General features: G+C 38.6%; 1 protein-coding gene across 5 annotated transcripts in view; it reads right to left on the bottom strand.

The window, feature by feature from the left end:
• Nucleotides 1–22428, bottom strand: part of LOC143886509 (pentatricopeptide repeat-containing protein At4g18975, chloroplastic-like) — a 45824-nt gene that overhangs the window by 1258 nt on the left and 22138 nt on the right. Inside the window, exons 7-9 of one of the 5 annotated variants that reach the window (XM_077390509.1) lie at nucleotides 4153–4354; nucleotides 2071–2181; nucleotides 1511–1960 (exon numbers count right to left, since the gene is read on the bottom strand). In XM_077390509.1, the coding sequence (XP_077246624.1) occupies nucleotides 2126–2181; nucleotides 4153–4354 (258 nt within the window). In that variant the 3' untranslated portion in view covers nucleotides 1511–1960; nucleotides 2071–2125. Of the gene's footprint in view, nucleotides 1–1510; nucleotides 1961–2070; nucleotides 2182–4152; nucleotides 4355–4709; nucleotides 4770–13927; nucleotides 14009–22428 lie in introns of those variants that run through there. The other 4 variants (XM_077390507.1, XM_077390511.1, XM_077390508.1 and 1 more) reach the window with 4 other exon arrangements.

Genomic DNA, 22428 nt, shown 5'->3' with positions numbered 1-22428 from the left:
TTATACCTGGTAAAGTGACTCTCTGTGTAGTCCTCTATTTTATATACCGTATCTCTCGGGCCTGTTCATTTTGGATTGAGTCCAAAACTGATTATTGGACTCAAAATTAAGGCCCTGTTCGTTTCAGAATGTAACAACCGATGGTGAGGACCCCAACCGATTATAGCCCTCACCATCGATTGTCACAATCTGAAACGAACAGGGACTAAGCGTAGTTTCCAGTCAATGTAATCAATTTTTTACACAAAATCTAAAGTAAAATGATACCATTTTCCCTTTCCTAAAAAAATTTGATTCATACTTAGTTGCCATGGACTGTTCATTCTACTTTCCTAGTCTCCTAGGAATTTTCAAAATAATGGCTTCAGAACTAACTTGTAGATTAGTGGTATAGGTGGTCAATAGGGAGGAGACAAACATTTGATTTACCTAGAGTTTTAGGGGTACAACTTGGGCCGGGTTAAGTCTAGGGCAACCCGAGATAGCATTCCCTCAACCCTAACCCGAGCCTCGGGTCAAGGAAGGTCAACCCTAACCCAACCCGCCTGTAAATCTCTCAACCACAACTACCCATCTAACCTGAAATCGGGTTGGGTTGAGTCTTGGGCCACACAAAAAGTCCAAGAAAAAAACATAACCGAAAGAAAATCAAGATAAAAAATAGATGATGGAGGTTGGGTTCAGTCACTTCGGGTTGCCAGGGCCTCAACCCCAAATTAAATTAGGTTGGCTTTTCCCAATCCTAACCCAACCTAAGCCAAAATCAAGTTGAACCTGTCGGGTTTGGGGGTTTGGGTTGAGCCCGACAATGTTGCACCCCTATATAGAATTTACCTCGTAGAATGGTGATAAGTAATGTTTGGTTGCCAACCTCGTAGTGCGAGAGGTTTCATTTCCAGTATAGAAAGAGAACAGACAAGAGAGAGAAAGTGAGAGAGAGAAAGCATCATTCTCCAAGCCAAATTCGACCTTTTTGAGAAATTCGGCTTGGTAGGTATAAGGAGGGGACATGGATCTCACGTCACCAGACATGCAATAATTACCTATGAAACTTGTCCAATAAACTCTAGGGATTCGATGCTACATTGGCAACCAAATAAGAGATTGTGCTGACATGACATCCAAATGCAAAGCAAAACTCCTAAACTATCCTGATTTTTGTGCAACCAAACACACTTAAAAGTATTCTTCCAAATCAAGAGGAAGGTAAACTAAACTGAGTTTTTACTTCCACTTTATTTTTACTTGGAAAAAGATGTCATTTTACTTTTGCTTCTACTCAATATGAATCCAAATGGATTGGAAAGTAAAAGGATGACATTTTATCTGTTGGTTAGTCCTTTCCCCAGAATTAGACACTTTTAGCAGCAACGATATGGTATCGTTTCCATGCATGTTAGGTAGAAGGAAAGTAAAACAATGTCATTTTTCAAGTAAAAACATAGCAGAAGTAAAAATCTCGTTTACGCATACCAGGAAAGTAGAATAAACAGTGGATGACAACCAAACATCCAGAAAGAATAATGATGTCATTTAACTTTCCTTTCTATTTCGATGGCAAACAAACAGACCCGTCCGGCCGTCCCCTAAAAAGTATATACAAAACCATGAAAGACAACTCAGTTTTTTTCCAATTTTTTCACATTTTAAACCCTAAATTCTGGAGGCTCCAAAAGAATCAAAGATGTGGAGAGATGTGCCAAGAAGGCAAATAATTACACAAAAATTGATATTCTTTTCAAAATTACACTGAAATAAAATGACAACACTGACTACCCAATACAATGTGTTTTTTTTTACTTCTTTTACCTCTTTAGACCCAATGCAGAATAGTGATAACTGCACCATTTGGGTAACACAAAAAATTACAAATTCTATAACTTAGAATGGAAGGTGAATACACGAATTTCCTACTGCAACACAAAAAATGCAATTCCTTTATCAGTACTTCCTGCAGATGCTAAACGAGTAAAATAAATTCATAAAAATGAGACCAAGAACTTCTTCAAGGGGAATGAAACTCAGTTAAAGATGAGAATATCAGACTGAATTAAAAAATGGAGTCAATACCTAATAATGGCATTCTCGCAAGCAACTTCCACACGGGCACACGGCCATGGCAATGCTACTGTTCGAGGGTTTGATTCTCTGGAGTCTCCAACATTTCATGCTTTTTCCCCTCTACAGATGCCAGAGAAATAAATCAAGTGAAGAGAAACAGATATCCAAATGAGAAAATTACGAATCCATTATGAATCAGATAATATATCAAGGCACCGTTCATTTTGGAATTTTGAGAATCAATTGTGAGTCCTCAACTGATTATTGGACTCAAAACTGCACCTTTTTTTTTTTTTTTGGAATGGCAAAAACTGCGGTCAATTTTGAGTCAAATAATTAGTTTTGGACTCAAAATCAATAAACAGACAGATATCCAAGAGAGAAAACTATGAATTCAGCTAATACATTAAGGCCCTGTTAGTTTTTTTCGATATGTAAGCTGGGATTGAACCTCAGACCTCTAGGTTGAAGAACCAAAGCCTTGACCATTGAGCTAGAGGGGCTCAATCCCTAGGCCCTGTTCGTTTTGGATTTTGAGAATTGATTTTGAGTCTTAAAATAATTATTAGACTCAAAATACATTTCAAAGAATCACTGATACATTAACTAATGGCCAATATTTTGTACTATGGATATCAAATGAGAACATTAAAACCCCTTATGGAGTTTGCCTAGAGGAAGTAGCATATAAGTAAAAATATAAAGGCTGCATTTTGTAGACGTGGTTCAGTTATTCCCATTTGTCTCTATCTATTGGTGGGGAGGTATATGAAGGAACGATTCATTCGTATAGCCCTAACCTAAGGCTGACTGCAGCGCCAGCAACAGTTGGAACCAGAGAACCGCTATCAACGCATAGCTTTTTCTTTCATGTCAATCTTCCCCTCAAAGAAATCAGCTCGAAACCCAACGCCATTGCTTGGTCCGTACTCCCTTGTCCTAGTTCTTCTGATGTATTTGGGGAGGTACTCCTCGGATACACGTATGAACCCGAAACTGAAGGATTGGCTTGCGGGGACGCTGCGATCAAAGGCTTGGCTGCTTCTGGGCAGGCATATGGGCTGATGCATTGGCTGTTGGAGTGTCAGATGGTCATTTGAAAAAAGTAAGGAGGTGAGGCCTCTCAACGTCTTTAGGGCTTTTTCAATTTGGCTAGAATTTGAGTCACCTTAACTTTCTCATGTTTTTGAAATGGTAAGCCGGGAACCCGTGTAACCTTTGAAGTGGAAAACCCAAACTGGAAACGGGGAGCGGGGAGGACCGCGAACCATCTCGTTTTGTAGAGCCTTCCTTGTTCAGTCTTCCGTAGCATCATTTATTTCCATTCTGATGGCTCTCTCTCTCTCTCTCTCTCTCTGAGTGAGTGATTGGCATGCTCTTCGTGCCTAACAGAGACACGAATGATATACTGAGATACATATCTACATAGATATGTATTATAGTGACAGTGACACGGATGACTAGTCATCCTTTGGTTATTGCCAAATCGATTGTCATGTTTATATGATGAGGAAGTAACATATTCACTTGTTACAACAAATCAACAATAGCACACCATTGGTGGAAGCTACGGCACCCGTACCAACTACCAAAACATGGGCAGTATTATATTATTTCACGGGAGGGATCTTACTACCACCAAGAACCATGTGTTGTTGAAAAAAGTATGCACTACTAATATTTTCCGAAAGGCCCTGTTTGGATTGCAAGATTTTACTAGAAAAGTTTGGAAAGGAGAAATATTTCTAAAAGTTCCTAACTTTTTGACACACGGAAAAAGATAACTCAGGATTGGGCCTCTAGCTCAATTGGTAAGAATCTTTGTTTCTCAATAAAGAGGTCGGAGGTTCAATCCCACATTACCTACAAAAAAACAAAAGAAAAAAGATAACGTGAACCAACCCCATTCAATTTTTATTTAGAGGGACCTTCAGTTTATAATGATATCCCTTTAAATTAGCCATAATCGTATCACTTCCCCTCAAATTGTTGAAATAAAAAAAAACTCCCAAGAAAATATTTTTCTTGCAATCCAAACACGGCCTAAACAATTCGGGATATTTAAATCTGTATTGATGGCAGAAAGCATACCAGCTATCTTCGTGGTCCTTTTTGAGGCCTTTTTAGATTTCTTGGATTTCCCCTTGGGTGATTCACTGAACAGTTCATTGTATTTCTCCATTACCCTCTTTTGTTCTTCCAATAAGCCCAACATTTCATACGAATTTGCTACTTTCTGGACCGTATTTTTATTTTGGGGTTTACGGTCAAATGCTTCAAGGCCTTTGAAAAGCTGAAAAATCAAGTATAAGAAACAAGATCAGCTTAAAATGAGTGGAACTCATAGGATTGACAACAAATCTTCAACAAAAAAATGATTCAATAATTGCCAAATACATTTGTATAAATTAAGATAAAAGGTTCTCAACCATAAATAGTGATCACTTTCAAAATGTGCATCAATTGGAGAAGGCAACATAACAATGAAAAACTCTTGTTTTTTGAAATGTAATAGTATTTGACACATGCATCTGCAGTAGGATTTTCTTTTATCTATTTTCCAAACTTCTACCCTTTTGTCCTATTTTGCCTTTTAGTCCTTTTATATTTATATTATAATATGGCTGTATAGAAATGCTTGTATATACCAAGTATCTTGGAGTTCCAATGTCCAGCACGCCGTAATTATGTCAGTCCAAAACACATGCCTGCAAATAATTTACAAGTTTAAGTGGGTAACAACTATACATGTAACATGCATAGTAGGGCCAAATAATTATACATGTAACAGGGACGTAACAACTGAATCATCCTCAAGACCAACCAAACAATTATTCCGGAAGGACGTAGTAACTGAACTATGTAGGCCTTTCCAAAAATTTTACTTATCATTTTTTTTTTTATTGTCATTTTTTAAATAAGACACTGAGGAATTTGTTCTTCATAATTTTCTTTTTGTTTCCCATCTTTGCGAAGAAATTGAAAACTCACATGATCATCATTAAAAAATATCCAATCATTATTTTACTTTTATTTTTTATATAAGACACTCCAGAATTTGTTCTGTTGGACTTTATTTAATTCAAAATTAACGTGGAACTCACCTCCGGCCATGGCGAGTAGATTTGAAGATCATGAATCCCTCGAACCTCGACGAACCACGAACACAATCTTCGCTGCGCACAAACAAGAGAGATCTTCTAATCTTAAGAAGACCTTACGACTCGATCAATGGAATCGCAAGCACAATATTTCCTCTCAAATTAGGGACCCTCTCTTTAGAATGGACTTTAGCTACACATATGTGTGTGTTCCCATCAAACAACCTCACATATTTATAGAGTTTGAATTCACGTATCCTTCCACACTTGAAACACCTTTTGTTTTAGAGTTTCAAACACTTGGGATTTATCCCTAAGACTCCCTTTGTGAATACAACACAAAGTGAATAAGGAAAGCCAACGTTTTCTCTAAAGTGGGTCCCACCAATGTGGGCCACACTAAAAACTTCAACATTCTCCTACTTTGTCCACATTGGTATATACACAAAGTAACTTAGAATCTTAAGATATTAATTTTGAAAACTTTATGGCCATTGTTTTGGGAAAACATCAATCCCAAATATCTTTAATTTTGTCTTTATTGTACACACTTATAGCATGTCTCGAATGTACTAATCATAACGGCATACACCTCCAACCGAAATGATACCTTCTATGTATCACATGCACCGATCACTAATGTACACTTTATGTGTGGTTTAAAACTTTATTGAATAAGCCCACAAATGCTTATTTGGGTCCAACTTTATCTGTCCTCATGGACAGCCCGTCTTATCAACCCTTGTGACATTTAAGACATAATATACACGGAAAAACATATAAACAAAATCATCAACTTTATGTTGCAACCAAAAGTGACATGTAACTAAGCACCAATTACTACAAGACCCATATGATCCACATGTTCCGTATACACCTGAGGAGAAAGTCCTTAGTGGTCAACTGTAAAGTAGAATTTACTTAATAGCCACTCGATGATTCAGAAAATTCTCTCTAACTTTAAGGAACTCCATGTTAGATAAGAATACCATAGCGTAATTGTCACAGTAAATCACTAGCAGCTTGGAGATGGAAATCAGAATCCTAGGCCCTATGATTAAATTCCACAACCATAGCGCCTGCATAGTCGCCTTATAGTACGCAATGAATTTGCCTCCATAGTGGAAGAAGCTATCTATCTTTGCTTTATACTTTTTCACAAAATGGTGCCTCCTTCAAGTAGGTAGATATACCACAATATCAACTTCCTAGTATTAAGACATCTGACAAAGTCCGAATCTGAAAATCCGATCACCACCAAGTGATTCAATCGTCTGTATGTAAGCATGTAATCCTCCGCGTGTCCTAACCATAAAACCTTCTTTGCAGCTATCTAATGATCCATCCCAAAATTATTCTGGTATCTCCCTAGCATCCTTACAGTGTATTCAATGTCCAGTCTAATATAGACCTATGCACACATCAACCTGCCAACCGCTAAAGCATAGGAATATTCTTCATATATTCCCTTTCCAAATCATTTTTCGGGGATTGTTCCTCACTGAGTCTACCACCTTTAAGGATAGGTGCTACACTTGGTGAACATTTATACATCCTAAACCTTCCAAAACTTCCTTAATGTAGGCCTTCTGAAATAGTCCCAAGATACCTTGAGATCTATTTCTGTGAATCTCAATGCCAATGACATATGAGGCTTCACCCATATCCTTCATATTAAATTTTTGAGTTAAGAACTGTTTCACCTCATTTAGAATTCCCAAATTATTAGTAGTCAGCAAAATATTATGTACATATAGGACTAAAAAGATAAATTTACCCCCACTTACTTTAAGATATATGCATTGGTCCCCAATGTTTCCTATGAATCCAAAAGAGCATATGACGTCATGAAACTTGAGGTACCACTTACGGGAGGCCTGCTTTAGTCCATATATAGATTTCTTTAATTTGCAAACTTTATAACTACCACTTTCAGACGAAAACCCTTCAGGTTGATTCATGTATACCTCTTCCTCCAAACTACCATTAAGAAAGACCGTTTTCACATCCATTTGAAGTAACTCTAAATCAAAATGAGCTACAAGGGCCATTATTATCCTTAATGAGTCTTTTTTCGAAATTGGTGAAAAAGTCCCATCATTATCTACACCCTCCTTTTAAGTGAATCCTTAAGCCACAGGTCTCGCTCTAAATCTTTCGACAATGACAACAAAGTCTCTTTTAATCTTATAGACCCACTTACAACCAATGGCTTTAGCCCCTTTAGCCAATTCGATAAGATCCCAGACTTGGTTCCTGGCCATAGACTCTAATTCATCCTTCATGGCCTCATGCCATAAATTAGAGTCGTCACCACGCATAGCTTGTGAAAACGTCAAAGGGTCTCCATCATTCGCACACTCTTGGGCAACATCCTAAAGATACACAATGTAATATGAAGAGATGGACGGTTTCCTTATTCTTGAAGATCTCCTTAGTGCCATTACATCCTCCAATTCATGTGGATTCTGGTTGGAATTTTCAATGGCATCATCCTCTTGGGGTGGCAAACCATCTATTAGTTCGTCCTTCATAACCGCATCCTGTAGAGGGTCATGAATTCCGGCCACTTGATTCTGAAGTACAGATATAGAAACTGGATTCTGCACTTCTTCCAAGATTAAGTCTCAAGTTGGTTCGCTCACACTGTTGTCACCATCCTCAAGAAAAACAATGTTCTTTCCTTCAACAAACTTAGTAGTATGATTAGGACAGTAAAACTTATAATCTTTAGACCCTTCAGTGTAGCCAATAAAATAGCCACTAACAATCTTTAGGTCCGATTTACTCTCATGTGGAATGAATACTTTTTAACCTCTAGCCCCATATCCTAAGTGTTTTAAATTGGGTTTCCAACCTTTCCGTAACTCAAATGGAGTTTTAGGAATTGCCTTACTAGGAACCCAATTTAAAACATACATGGTTGTCTTTAAGTCTTTGCGCCACAAATTTAATGAGAGGGTCGATTGACTAATCATACTTCTAACCATATTCATTAGCGTGTGATTCCTCCTTTCAGCTGCACCATTTTATTGTGGTATTTCCGGCATGTAATATTGAGCAATAATGCCTTCTTCCTTTAGGAATTCTGCAGATGGACCTAGCCTTTGTCTCATTTCAATGTATCTATCGTAATATTCGCCTCTTCTATCTGATCTAACGATCTTTATTTTCTTTCCAGATTATCTCTCTACTTCTGCTATGTATACCTTAAAGGCACTCAACGCTTCACTCTTTTCAAAGTGAAGGTAGAGATACATGTAACTTGTAACATCATCAATAAAAGCGATAAAACACCTTAGACCAAGGAGTTGGAATTGGCCTGCAAACATCAATATGTATGAGTTCTAATTTTTTAGAACTCCTCTTGGCACCCTTCTTGGACTTGTTTGATTGCTTTTCTTTATGCAGTCCACACAAGTCCGAAGGACTGTAAAATCAAGAGTCTCTAGGACTCCATCATTCAGTCTCATTTTAATGCACTCTATGGAGGTGTAACCTTATCTCCTGTGCCACAATGTAGAGGATTCGATATTCGCATGACTACGTTTAATGGCAACACAATCTTGCATGGTTAGGGTATTTCGAGGAAAAAATATTTAGGCTCAAACGATGTATGCCATCAATCAAGGTTCCATTACCAATAACAGAATCCTTAATTATATCAAGAGACGAAAAATGGAAATTAAGGTTCATATCATGGTCCAAAAGTGAGGGCGAGCCTTTATGCAACGGTAAGGTTGCTCCATTGTGACCTGGTGGTCACGGGTTCGAGTCACGGAAACAGCCTCTCTGCAAAGCAGGGGAAGGTTGCGTACATCTAGCCCTCCCCAGACCTTGCAATGGCAGGAGCCTCATGCACTAGGCCGCCCTTTTTTTATCATGGTCCAAAAGTCTAAAACAAATAAAGGTATGTAAAAGGTCCTTTCTCAATGTAAAACAAATTATGTAGATGGCTCAAACTGGTAGGTCTATATCCTCCATCCGTGAACGTTTCTAGTTTCTTAAGAAGATAAACAGCTCACTTTCCATCAGTTTCGGATGGCTAACTAATCCTTCTAAGGTGTTGGCAACATGGATTGGAAAAAAAAATTGTCAATCCATCATGTGTCACTTTGAACATAAATCATATACATTCATACAAATGAAATGAGATTACCTTACTTTTCCGAGTCACTTTAAGGCAGTTTTTCTTTACGTGTCCCTTTTTCGTCCAGAAGTACTTGGGTATTCTTAGCGCCAATTTGGATAACTGACGGTTTCATTGACTTCTTCTTCAACGAATCACTCTTGCCATTCTTTCCTTGGTTCTTTCTTCGAACGACAAGATTGGTTGTTTCCAGCTTCTCTTGCCTCAACGTCCATTCCTTCTGTTCGTAGATGGTCACAAGCTTGTTAGAGAGACCATTTGCCCTTATGAATGTTGTAGCAAATCTTGAATTAACTATATTCCACAAGGAGGGAGTTGAGGATAAAGAACACATAGAAAGGCTCGGAAATCTCAATCTTTATGACCTGCATTTGCGCAATAATGTTGCGCATTTCAATAATATGCTCTTGCACTCCTCTATCCGTAGTGTGCTTCAAAGATACGAGTCTGCTCATGAGGGTAGCAGCCAATGCCTTATCTGAACTGATAAATTGTTCTTGAATAGCTTTGTAATAACTGTGATTATCTTCTTCTTTCAAAACCCTAAGATTTAGGCCATTGGATCAATAGATCTATTTTCGAGGGTGGGGATCAACGATCCATCGTTGATCAACCCTCGATCTTAGTTTTTAATCACTCTTTTCCCTTTGTTTTGCTTTGATCCATAGATCTTAGAATCTATGGCTATTGAAGGTGATAACTAAATTCCCTAAATGAGAGAAGAAAATAAGTCTTGTTGTAGAAATAATTTCCGGGGAAAATATCACTTAAAGCATGGAAAAAAATGAGTATGGGAAGAAACCCATGTTTTCCCTTACAAGGGAAAACGTGCATACACCTTTAAATGAAGAGTGGGCCCACTTCCAAATTACTCAAATCCTAAAAGTATGCTATAATTGCTGATTTCTTTGGGATATGATTTAGAAATCTAAGTTTAGGGAGATATTATTGAAAATATCCTTTGACCAATCAAAAAGGAGAGATTGAGAGAAAATGAAAGGTTTCCTAATATTTGGGCAGTTACACAATCCCCACTAGGGAAAGAATCATGCGCACAACTCACTGTGCGCATCTTTCTCCCCTCTTTTGGTTGTTTTCCTTTTCTTTAAAATTTAAAACCCATAAAAAGTGGCTATCATGCCTTATAAATAAGACCAAGGTGTTGGGTTTTTGGTAACTTACTATAGCCCTCTTATGACTCATCTTAATTTATCAATCATAAAACAAGGAAAATAGAATTAAAAAAATATATATAGTGACGTGCACCTCTCCCATTCTCACCCAAAAGTTTTTTACGAGAGAGAGAGAGAGAGAGAGAGAGAGAGAGAGAGAGAGAGAGAGAGAGAGAGAAGGGGAAGAAAGAAAGAAAGAAAAGAAGAGAAGAAGAAGATTGAAGCTCTTATCAAACCCTAACTCCATCCAAGTAAGTTTTGTGATTTTCTTGGTTCTAATTAATCTTATTCATTCTCTAAGCAAAACCCTAAACAGTTAAGTATTATAAAACAAGGGGAAAAAGAGAAAACAAATAAATATATATATGTGATTTAAATAGAGAAGATATCAAGTGTTCTTGATAAATCCTCTTTGTAGTAGATTTTACGAATGAAATAAGAGTTTCATGATTTTGTAATATTTTCATTTCACGTGACTCAAACATCATAAATACAGAGATCTTAAACCATCATTTTATTCATAAAAACACATGTACATACATGTATATGTATGCGTGTAAGTGTTCAATGGATGAATAGACGTTGGTTTAATTCTTACATTCTAAAATCTTGTGAATCCATATATATATATGAAATCCAACAGTCGTATGTGTATTAGGTTACAAAATAATGAAACCTTACGATGGTTTTCGACTCCAACTGTCGTGTGAGTATAAGTTGAGAAAAATGAAATTTTGCATGTCTTTTTATCTCGGCGATTCTACTAGCATTACTACCTTGCAAAATGATTTATTTTTATTATTTTTGGTTTTGTGCCCATTTTGGGCGCATGAAACAGTCCAAATATTTATCTTATTGTGTGCCCCACCTTGGAACACAATCTGTCCAGATTTTGGGGCCAATAGTATGTGGTTTTTAGAGTACACAGGCCCAAAATTTGGTACTGTTTTTGTACCTTAATCGAGAACACCAAATCTGTCCAGATTTATGTCCTATATATATATATATATATATATATGAGTATTTAGGTCCAAACTGGACCAGGTTTACACCCTGCTGGTCTAAGATTTTATGACCAAAAATGGGCCAGGTTGTGTTTGAAAATGAGAGTATCTTATGTCCCCGAAAACAGGGCAGCAGTTGTATCGTTACAGGTACCCTGTTGACCCCAAAGTCAGGGGCTTCTCCTGATAAAGAAAATATAAAAAAATGATTAAAAGAATCTAGATCGAAATAAATTGACTCTATTGCACTTATTGATTTGACTTCAGGACCGCTTCCCCTCTCTTTCTAGTAGGGACTGATTTATTCGCTTCGTTCATAAGTTAAAGGCAGGTGACAGCTAGACCTTGTGTTGTAATGGTTTCAATATAACTAGTTTCATGCAAAGTAATCTTACGTATACTATTTCTTTGTGATAACTGTATAGCTCATTATACTTGTTTACTTGAAATGAAAAATAAATAAAATAAACTGCTTCTAACCTTTAAGTGAAAGAATACAGGAAAACAAGGCAAAGGTAACGTACTTTAAAATCCCTATTTGCATATCATACATGAAAGAGAGTGAAGGGGAAATTAAGGGTGTGGTGGTATCATCCTGGGACCTAAGGTCCCAACGCGAGAAGCGTGTACAGCCTTTCGTTGGCAAACCATTCAAAGGGATAGTATCCCCGAAACGGCTCGGCATTGAATGCGAGACCAAAATCCGAGTCCATAACGCCACTACCTTTGGACAGGGGTAGTGGGTAGTCGTGCGGCAAGGACACCGGTAAAAAGAAAAGGCCAGAAGAAAACTGACAGAAAAAGAAAATGGGGAAAGCCGGATGTACCTGGGGAATATACTGTCTCATTTTATATATTCGATGCACACATAGCATATCATTCATTATTGTCATTCATTCCTGTTTATACTGCTATAGATGGTGTAGTTTTATTTTCCAGTTATTTACTATTGCTTTTAGATGATTGCTAAGGATCTAAATTATTATTGCATGCCCTTTTATATTGTTCCTTTTACTCTGCTCGGTCTCTTAAGGACCCTGCTCTAACGTTGTTTTCTCCACCACAGGAGTTGAGGCGTTAGATGGCGGAGCGATTGCGAATGAAGAAACCATGGGATAAGGGATTGTGTGATCGGCGAGTTCGCTTCATGGATTATTGCGCTATGGCGTCTTGCGTCATTTTCTGTTCTCATTTTTTTGTCGGGACTCTTTATTTTGAACTTTAGTTATTAAAACTTTACTTTTCATTTGGAGTATGAGTATTGAAAGGGTCTCTTGTTATGGTAGACTTATTTAATTTTGAATAAGATTTTTATCGTGGTTGTTGATTATCTTATTTTAAAAAAAAAAAATTTCATAATTTTTGCGTTGTTCTCTTGCTCGTAGCGACTTGACGGAATCGGGTAGCTACAAGCTTCCATAAATTCTCAGGCATTGTGGTCTTAGGGAGAAATGTCTTGATGCTTTAAGCAATGTGACTTTGAATAAGAAGTAAGCTCAAAAGGTTTGAGCTCTCCCACTCTTTATAATGGTCCCACTCTTCTTGCATACTCTCATCTGTAGGAATGAGTGGTTCATCCACTCTGAGAGCAAGATCAAGGTCCATCCAGCCTAAAGTGAGCATAACTCTATTCTTCCACTCATAAAAATTGTCCCCTAGTAAGGAACATCCTAGTAGATTTAAAATTCATAAAATCTTATTCAGCTTTCTACGTGCTAAATTCCAATTAAACCATAATACCAGAATGCCAACCCATATTGACATATTCAGTTGTAAATACATCATATCTTGTGGTTACAACACACATTAGATTTACCCTTAATAATCGTACCGATCAATTAAATTAGAATTAGGTCCATTCTCCATACCTTTGGGCCTAGGATAAGACCCTTCGTCTAACTTCATTGATCTTACAATTATAATGAATTCATAATACACAACCATTTTCCTTTGGGCCAAGCAGCTATGTATTATAAATCCATTGCAATTGCCGATATAATTAAAGTAGAGCAACTGAAAAGTTACACTCTATATGTCAATGGGCACTGTAAATGCACCACTTGTCACAGGTATCCTCATAGCCATAGGATGCTTTGGGCCCTCCCAGAATAATCGAATACCTCTTTATAATGGTATCTTTGGGTGTATGACTGGTCTTTATGTCATATTACAAGATTTTTACTTTATGGCGTATGATTAACTTAATTGTAAACATCCAAAAGTACTGAAGGAATTGCAAATAACAACCACAACTGAATTTAAAGAATCATGCAATAAATTGAAACTGAAACACAAACACTTCAAATACTGATAGTAAACTTCTGAATTTAAAGAATCATGCAATAAATTGAAACTGAAACACAAACACTTCAAATACTGATAGTAAACTTTTAGGCAATTATTAACTTTATTGTAAAAGCTTTGGATTGATCAGATTACCTTAATAGAGAACCTGAATCAGTTTTCAAGCCTTGAGGTTGTAGGCGAAACTGAGCACAAACAGCCTAGGCCGCTTGAAAACTGAAATCCATCAATCCAAACAATAAAAAACTGATACACATAGTACCTTAGGGTGCTAGAAACATTCCATTAAAATTTGAGAGTGAATCCCAATCGCCAGATACAATTACTAAAGCCATTTTATAGTCGGAATATCAAAAACAACAACCCACTGGTCTCGGATTGTTCTGGAACTTGTATCATTGTGTCCAGAATGCCGAAAAACTTTAAGGTACAGTTCAAAACTTTTCCTAAACCTAATTATAAACCCAACTTCCAATGCCCAATAAAAGTTGGAATATCCGGAAAAGCAACCTATGGAAACTATACCATTGCGTCCGGAACGCCGAAAAACGGTAGGGTACAGTTCAACACTTTTCCAGAATATGTCATTAGAGGGCCCAAAATAGTGCCCGAAGATAAACTGAAGAAAAAGACAAAATCTTTTAAAAGTTATTTACGCTAACTTTAATGGCGATGCGCGTCACCATGACGCGGGCGGCGTCATGGTGATGCTCGGAAACACAGCTTTTCAAAATTTTATATAATTATTTTTTTATTTCCCTTTAGCTGTTTTCTAAAAACAAACAAGGAGGTGATGTCACTTTATTTCGTGACCCATGCGGTGTCATAGACCGTGATAGCGAGAAACGCGCTCGCTATTCATCTTCAACCCTTTTTTAAAATAAAGAAACCCACTTCGATTTATGTTCCTAGAAAACTTTAGGTTGAGATTAAAATTGATCCAACCGTCGGATCGACCTGCCATTTGAGCGGTTGAGTTCGTCCTTCGAGCGGCTACACCTTATGCCGTCCGATCACGGTTAGAACCTTTATTGCCAATTTAACAAAAATCACAGAAACTTGAGATTTTGAAGTTTCCTTCAGATTTTAATGGCGTCTTCGCCGTAACAGCACAAAGGGATTGATATATTTCTAGAATCATATTAGTTATGATTTAAATCGATTTTCATATAATCCGAACTTCTAAACCTTATTAAATCGAATTTCGATTCAAATACAGAAGACTCGATGTATGAAATTTGATTTGAATAATACTTTTAATATGAATCAATCTTTCTAGATCAATCGACACAAGCCGAAGGTCGGCTCTGCTACCAATTGTTAGGCTTTATTTAATTCAAAATTAATGCGGAATCACCTCCGGCCATGGCCATTAGATTTGAAAATCATGAATCCCTCAAATCTCGATGAACCACGAACCAATCTCCGCTACACACGAACAAGAGAGATCTTCTAATTTTAAGAAGACCTTAAGGCTCGATCAATGGAATCGCAGGCAAGTATTTCCTCTCATATTGGGGACCCTCTCTTTCTGATGGACTTTAGCTACGTATGTATGTGTTTCCATCAAACAACATCACACATTTATAGAGTTTGGATTCACGTATCCTTCCACACTTGAAACACCTTTTGTTTTAGAGTTTCAAAACACTTGGGATTTATCCCTAAGACTCCCTTTGTGAATACAACACAAAGTGAAAAAGGAAAGCCAACGTTTTCTCTAAAGTGGGTCCCACCAATGCGGGCCACACTAAAAACACCAACATGTTCTTCATAATTTTCTTTTTGTTCCCATCTTCGCAGATAAATTGAAAACCCACGTGATCATCATAAAAAAATAAGCAACTTAACATTCAGCAATTAAGGGAATTATATCAGAATAAATTCTTATAAATTTGAAATCCAATTGGATTTGTTACTGCAGTTTAGTCATGAAACTTGTTTTGTAGTTATCTATTTTTTTCCATTTCTTTCCAGACTCTGAATCTTTTGATGGAGTTTCTGAGGCTGAGTCTCACGTGTATGTCAGTAAAAAGGGACTGAAAAGGACACTGGAATTCGCAGAGAACCTGAAAACGGAACCTCCTTACCACAAAGTAAGGGCTTAAAACCTAAAACTTTATTTTATTTTCTGGGTCATTTTATTATGTTGAATTTCTTGGACTTGGGGGTTTGATCTGTTGAATGTTTAGGCCTCATTTTATTTTAGTGATGTAAGAGAGGATTATTTTGTTTTATAAGATGGAAATATGGTTCTGAGAAGCTTGTCCATGTGTTTTTAAGGTGGAATGAAAGTGGGTGATTTGCCCAATAGATGACAGTGGATATCCATGGTGTGTTTGTTACAGTCATTCATTCCAACTAGCAATAAATCTATTTCCCATGTTCACTCCATAATTTACATTCCTGTACACATATTTGATGGTAGAATTTGAATGTGAAGGTTCTAAAACAGGAGATTATAATACAGAATTTGCACTTATTTATATCAATGCAGCTATCCGACATTGGTTCCCTGTAGAAAAATGACAACGCCTCAATCTATATGTCGTTTTGTAAATGGTAAGATATTCATATTGCTTAATGGAAAATCCAATTTAGAGTTTTTGTGAAAATCATGTAGTTTCTACAATGATCTTTTATTTAAATTCTAAGATATTTTAGATAGCTTCAAAACTATGTGGAGTTTTTGTAAAATTTTACTTTCTAGTTTCTACCAAGATGTTTTATGTTAATTTTTGGTTTTTTAGCTTCAACTTTGAGCTCCATGTAACTCGCCTCATTGGTTTTTACAATTCAAAAAAGCTATCTTGAGTTATTTGGTCATTTTGCCATAGGTAGTCCAGCTCCAGCTTCAAAGGAGAAGAAACCAAGGGCAAGGTAGTCCAACTTTATGTAGAACCTTGAGGGGATGAAGAAGAGGCTGAAGGAGATTGAAGAGGAAGAAGCCACACTTCGCGAGAAGCAGGCCAAAGTCAAGAAAGAGATGCATCTTAGTCTGCATAAGGGTAATAAATTTTGCTAATTTTGTGCTCCAAATGATCTGTGTTTAAATTATCATTCATTTTAATGTATTAATTATATAGGAAGTTAGGCAAAGATGCAAGCCTTATTACGGATTCATATTCTAATATAGATTAGTAGAGGAAGACTTTCATTTACTCATTTGATTTGGATCATTTTCAAAATGGGCATTAACAACAAGAAGCCAAATATCTTTAATGATCAGCACCTCTGTGCCTTGGAATGTACCCTTTTCCCTCTTTCACCCTTTATTTGTTTTTGTTTCTCTTTTTTAGATTTTGTTATCTCTTGATGATTTGATGGATTCTCTCTTTCATAGATGCAAGAGAAAGCCTCAAGCTAATTGTTGGGAAAATTACTAAAAAGTAAAACCCCTTTAAAGGTTTTTTTTGGTAAGAAATTAGCAATTTGATTTAATTTCATGTTGTTGTTGTAGGATGTCAATATTGCATTTTTAGTGATTGTTTTATTATACTTTGTGTGCAGACACTTTGAGGGCTCTCAGATGTCTGTTGGGTCCGAGAATCGTGGCTTCGAGTGTGAATATGATTGAAAGAAAAAGATATTTATAAACAATCTTATGTTTGTGGCTTTGGTGTGAGAAATGTGTGAAAATTTTGGGAATCTGAAGCTTATAATAAGTGGCCATGGATTCTGCTGTTTACATTTCCAATGATGTTTGATCTAGGTATAAAATATCAGTTGTTGAACATCCTATGATGCCTGTGATGTGCTGTGTTTTTTGTCTTTTTGGTGGAAAAATAGCTCCTATTGTGGATGTTGAAGTATAAATGATTAAATAACACAATCTCTAACAGCTTAAGGCCCTGTTCCTTTGGGATTATGATAACTGATGGTGAGCCCTCAAACCAATTATTGGACTGAAAAGTAATGTAATTTGAGTCCAATAATCGGTTTGGGGGCTCATCATCGGTTGTCATAATATCAAACGAACAGGGCCTACGCATCTGGAGTAATTGGTTGTTTCACATGGTGTCAGAGCTATTGCCTCTTCACGGCAGGTCCTGGGTTCAAACTTTAATACCTAGTAACTCCTTCATATTAAAAATCCACATGTACAGCCAACCCAAAAAAGAGGGGCTACACATGAGGGGGACTGTTTAAGTATAAATGATTAAATAACATCATCTCTAACAGCTTAAACTTTTGTTTTGGGGTAATTGGTTGTTGCACAATGGATATATCATGCTTTATTGTCTGTGAAAAATAACTCCTCCCTGGACCATCTGGACAAATCCGTTATTGCTTCGCCAATTTTGCTTGATCTCACCGGTTGCTACATACCATACGAAAACTCCATATCGATATTCCTTGGGTGCTAGTATGTAGTTATTTTTGCTCTATTCCTTTACTTTTGCATTTTATTGGGTTTTTGTTACTTCTTTTTAGCCTTGATTTTGCTCTGTATTGCTCGCATCATTCCCTTTGAGTGCTACTTTTCTCTTTTATTTTGCTTCTATCCTTCTCTAGGATTGTTATTTATTTTTTCCCTTATCTGTCAAAATTTAGGTATGATAGATTCGTAGTAGTTTATCTGATAGGATTTAGTTCCTCAATTATTTATTTAAAGAAAATAATATGGAGACCAGGAGTAGAAATTTCAATACATCAGTCCAATTAAGCACTATGAAAATGAAATTTCTACTCATAGTGCTTAATTGGACTGACGTATTGAAATTTCTACTCATAGTGCTTAATTGATTTATGACAATTAACGTTTAGGAAAACTGAGAAAGATTCTCCATGTAACTAACTGACTATAAGTATCATTAAAGTTCAGAGGACTTGCTATAGGTAACTACCATAGAAAATAATATTGTTTAGCAATTAACGTTTATTGCTTTCCCTTTTATTTTGCCTCTCTTCCATTTGCCCTTCCATAACTGTTGGAATATGTAACTTGCCTAAGGGCATTTAGGACTTTGTACATTCCTTTATGTTTTAGTATAAAGATATGAGTCAGGGGGAGATAACCCTAACTCATTTATTTTCTCTGTCTAAACTTTCGCCTTAGGGTTTTCTGATCCCTAGGGTTCTCTAGCAACCTCCATCTTCTCCGCCACCCCCCTCGCCGCGAAACCCAACTCCGGGCCAAGTTTCATCGGAGGCAGACTGGCACGCCATCTTTTTCCTTAGGATGAGCAGTTCTCTCTGAGCCGAAGGCAGCCCTCCCTCTCACCACGTTTCTCTTCCCCTGCGCAAAGCTCCTGGTTCTGTACCCCCGCGCAACAACCCCTCACAGATTTTCTACCTACGGCGGAAATTATTTTCCAAGAACCCAAAATTTTCCAGGAAAATATTTTCCCTCCAAGCCGGAAAACTTTTTCCAGACCAAGGATTTGCACCCCTTGACTCCCCCCCCCCACCCCACAAAATCACTTTCCTGGAAATAAGTTTCCAGGGCGGTGTTTCGCCTCGCATCAGAATTTTTTTTTTCCAGCACCCAATTCCTAGGTTTGCTGGTAAGCCTCACACCCCAAGTTTTTCAACCCACAACATTTTTCCGTCTCTTCCTTTCATCCCTTGGTAAACCCTACCACTCTTTTCTCCCTGTTATTATGTGTTAGATCTTCATCTCTTACCCTACTTAGATTCTTGTTTGTCTTTGCAGCTCCCCTCTGTGCCTCATGGCTTCCCTCTTGTCAAGCTTCGTCGATGCCCGTCATTCTTGGAGTCGCGTCTAGCTTTCTTAGCCTATCCTAGTTTGCCCACCTATTCTGTTATCTCCTGTTATTCGTCTTGGTTTCGATTGTCTGTTTCTTTCTTGCTTGTTGTTATGGAGGAGGTGCTTGACAATCCTTCCACAGGAGTGGCTCCTGGTGTTCGTCCGACACCCTCTTTGGCGTCTTCTTCGTCATCATCTCTCTCTGTGGATGGATCATTCCCACATATCACTACTGTTAAGTTGGATGGGGCAAACTATGTTACTTGGAAAGCAGCCGTCGAGAAGTATCTTATTGCCCGTGGGAAAGCCCACGTCATTCGTCGTGATCCTCCTCCTACGACGGATCCCACCTTTGATCGATGGAAACAGGAGGATGCTCTTGTTTGCACCCTTCTGTGGCAGAGTATGGCCCCTCACGTCTCTGGGCCCTTGATGCTTCTGCCTACTGCAAAACGGATATGGGATCAGGTTACTCTTCTTTACTCTGGCATGGCAACATTAGTCGGATCTGCTCTACCTATTCTGAGTGGATGTGTTTCCGCCGTGGTGATCTTCCTCTTGCCACCCATTACAGCCAATTCGTTGGCCTCTGTCAGCAGCTTGATGTTTACATGCCGCTTACCACGGATCTCACAGAGGCTGCCCGTCAGAGGGATCAGATCCGTGTTGTGCAGTACCTTGAGAGTTTGGGTCCAGAGTACATGCATCTTCGTCAGCAAATTATCGGTTCTGGCGCTATTCCTTCCCTTACTGAGGTTTACTCCCGCGTCCAGCAGTGCTCTCCTGGTGATCCAGTGATATCTGTTCCTATTGATGGTTCTGCTCTCGCGACTTATAATGGCATTACTCGCCCGCCTCGTGGTGGAGCCTCCTCTGGTCGTGGCCGTGGTCGTACCGGCCGTGGTGGTGGTCGTTCTGGTGGTGGCCGTGGCCGTTCTTTTTGCACTCACTGTCAGCGCGAGGGACATTATATTGACCATTGCTATACCCTGCATCCCGAGCTTTGTCAGGCACACTCGGCTCACATGGGTGCTACTACTGCTTCGGTTTCAGATTGCGCTCCCTCTGCTTCTGTTCCTGCACCAGCTGATTCCACCTATACATTATCCCGTGCCGATTATGAGGAGTTCCAGCGTCTGCGGCTCAGTTCTCCTCCTCCCTCTGTAGGTTTCGCCCAGCCAGGTAGTTCACCCACTACCCTTCTATCTAGCTTAGGGTCATGGATCATTGACTCTGGGGCATCCAATCACCTGACTAGTAACTCTTCTCAGCTTCATTCTTTTCGCTCTTTCTCATCTCCCTCTCAGTTTATCACCCTTGCTGATGGGTCCACTACACCTATCACTAGTGTTGGTCATATCTCCCCTCATCCTGCTCTTACCTTATCTTCTGTTTTATGTCCCAAAATCACCATTTAGTTTACTTTCAGTTAGCCAAATTACTAAATCTCTTCATTGTTCTGTCTCATTTTTCCCATCTTACTGTTTGTTTCAGGATCTCTCGACTGGGAAGACGATTAGAACGGGTCGTGAGGTAGATGGACTCTATTGTCTTGACTGCCGGCCGCCTACTGTCTTACATAGCTCTTTGGATACATTTCAGTGGCATTGTCGCCTGGGGCATCCTTCACTTCAGCGGCTGCAGCAGACTTCTCTGGTTCCCGGACCATTTTCTAGTTTTCAGTGCGAGTCCTGTGAACTCGGGAAGCACCGTCGTGTGTCGTTTCCGTCCCGGATCATTAGTCGAGTGTCTAGTCCATTTGAATTAGTCCATTCTGATGTATGGGGACCCCCTAGGGTCGCGTCTAGTACTGGCTTTCGGTATTTTATTGTGTTTATTGATGACTTCTCACGCATGACCTGGTTATATTTACTTAAGAGTCGATCCGACGTGTTCTTTGCTTTTCGCACATTTCATTCTGAAATTAAGAATCAATATAATTGGAATATTAAATGTCTTCGTACTGACAATGCTAGAGAATATTTTTCTGATACTAATGGCTTTCAATCCTATCTCTCCCAACATGGGATTTTACATCAGTCTTCATGTGCGTACACCTCTCAACAGAATGGTGTTACTGAGAGGAAACTTCGTTATTTGCTTGAAGTAGGTCGCACTCTTCTTTTTCAGATGAGTGTTCCTAAGGCATACTGGAGTGATGCCCTTCTCACGGCGTGTTTCTTAGTCGCCTTCCTTCCTCTGTCTCAGAGGGTGCTTCTTCTTTCGAGATTTTATCTCCTAGTAAGGAACAGTTTCCTCTGACACCTCGTGTATTTGGATGCGTTTGTTTTGTTCATCACCTTGGACCTGGCCGTAACAAACTCGATACCCGGTCTGAGCGTTGTGTCTTTCTGGGGTATTCCCGTACGCAGAAAGGCTATCGTTGCTATAGCCCTCGTCTGCATCGCTGGTTTGTCTCAGCCGATGTTACGTTCTTTGAGTCTGAGGCATTCTTCCAACATGGCGCGGCATCTTTCACCCCTTCTCTTGAGTCCGAGGTCTCGCTTCCCTTACCAGATCTACCTGCTTCTCTTCCGTCATCTCCTATTTCCGTGCGGCCAACTTCTGCAGCTTCTACTTCTGCCACGTTGGAGAAGCCAGCTCCACCTAAAATTACACAGCAGTATCAGCGGCGCCAAGTTACAGATAGGTCTCTTCTACCTCCTCTCGCACAATCATCTTCTGAGCCGATGATCCCTCTCTCCCGCTCTCAGGTATCTTCTCTTCCGCCTTCCTCTGTTGTTTCTGATTCTCCTATTGCATCTCGTACGAGATCCCGTTCCACTGCACATCCTATTTCGAATTTAGTTTCTTATGATAAGCTCACCAGTACCTTCCAGAGCTTTGTTTCCTCCTTGTCTTCTATCTCTTTACCACAGTCAGTGGCTGAGGCTCTTGACCATCCTGGCTGGCGTGATGCTATGAA

Source organism: Tasmannia lanceolata, unplaced genomic scaffold (assembly GCF_043159265.1).
Source record: "Tasmannia lanceolata isolate RefF3 unplaced genomic scaffold, GAP_Taslan_0.1 ptg000011l, whole genome shotgun sequence".
Classification (NCBI taxonomy): domain Eukaryota; kingdom Viridiplantae; phylum Streptophyta; class Magnoliopsida; order Canellales; family Winteraceae; genus Tasmannia; species Tasmannia lanceolata.
The sequence above is the reverse complement of the archived record's forward strand: the minus strand, read 5'-3'. Positions and strand labels throughout refer to the sequence as shown.